This window comes from Notothenia coriiceps, unplaced genomic scaffold (assembly GCF_000735185.1).
Source record: "Notothenia coriiceps isolate Sejong01 unplaced genomic scaffold, NC01 NC01_scaffold00036792, whole genome shotgun sequence".
Taxonomy (NCBI): domain Eukaryota; kingdom Metazoa; phylum Chordata; class Actinopteri; order Perciformes; family Nototheniidae; genus Notothenia; species Notothenia coriiceps.
Window position 1 is genome coordinate 66,704 of NW_011369493.1, and position 1,293 is coordinate 67,996.

At 45.1% G+C, this 1,293-nt stretch overlaps 1 protein-coding gene across 1 annotated transcript in view; it reads right to left on the reverse strand.

Moving 5' to 3' along the window:
* The window catches only part of gpd2 (glycerol-3-phosphate dehydrogenase 2 (mitochondrial)), a 24,213-nt gene that overhangs the window by 9,587 nt on the left and 13,333 nt on the right, over window positions 1-1,293 (reverse strand). Inside the window, 1 exon segment of the mRNA XM_010792875.1 lies at window positions 343-563. Within this exon segment, the coding sequence (XP_010791177.1) occupies window positions 343-563 (221 nt within the window).

Genomic DNA, 1,293 nt, shown 5'->3' on the forward strand with positions numbered 1-1,293 from the left:
GGGGGGGGGTTACCTTGGTTGGTGATTGGCTAATGGTTACACAAGCCACAAAAACACTAGGTGGCCAAAATCTGATCAGCTTATTTTCAGACAGGTTTTTATATAAATGGATCAGGATAAAAAGAGAAAGGGTCTTTTTTCCTGAAACTTTCAGAATCTCTTAACACAGAGGGGACACATGTTGATGTATAAAAGATTGGATAAGTGGATTTTGCATAATAGGTGACCTTTAATACTATACATTTCTAACATAAAACTTTGGGGTACTTATCATTTCCTGCCAACTAGACTACACAGTGATTTCTGTGACACCTTCAACGTGTTCCTAAACTCGAGGAGTACCTTCTACGTCGGGGCTGAGGTAGTTGCGGATCTCCCTCAGGATGAAGTTGATGTCGTCCTCCCCCGGGATGGGGTGAGCCGTCACGCTGGTGGGGGAGTCGGTCGTCCCAGCTATGGTCATCTTCTCCCAGGGCAGGAAGAAGATGATGCGTCCGTCACTCGTCGCTGGATCCAGAAGACCCATGTTGTCGAGGGACTGTGGGCGGGGAGGACGACATCAGCTTCGATCCTGAGGGGGGGTCCGCAACGGCCTCGCGAGGCGGCCGACACGGGTATGTAATGTGTTAAACTCTCGTACAGACGGTGTCTCTCGCCGAAAACACGAAGAGTTGCGTAGAAGGTGTACATGAGAAACTCTCGACTGTGAGTCTTAGTTGGCAGGAAATGATAAGCTACCCAAAGTTTTTATCGTTCAGGAAGAATGTATAGTATTACATAAGGTCTATCACCGTTGATTATGCTAATATCTTCTCTTTACCAAGTACATAAATTTGCATTTTATAACAATATATATTGGTAGTCTCCTCTCTTCTTGTGCGTCTCACTAGCAGATTTCTGGAAAGGTCTTCAGCAAAGAAAGAGACGCCTTTCTCTTTTCTATGTGCTCTGATATACTCCATATCAGTAGGTATCCTAGCATCTCATATATAACCTAGTCTGAGATTACATAATAGCTGCTGCATCAGATTTTGGTATCGCGACCTAGCGTTTTTGTGGCTTTGTGGTTAACCATTAGCCAATCACTTAACCTAAATATAGTAGGTATCCCCCTCCCCCCGTCCCCCACCACACACTACATTGGGGGATATCACGTAATGAATCTCCCTCCTGTGAAAGCACCATATGTGTTCTTTTTAACCAAATATTTTTGCTGAGGGGGCAAAGCGTGGACCAGCAAAGGCGCTCGACTTCAGCAATTTAAGACTGACACAGAATCAGCATACTATTGCC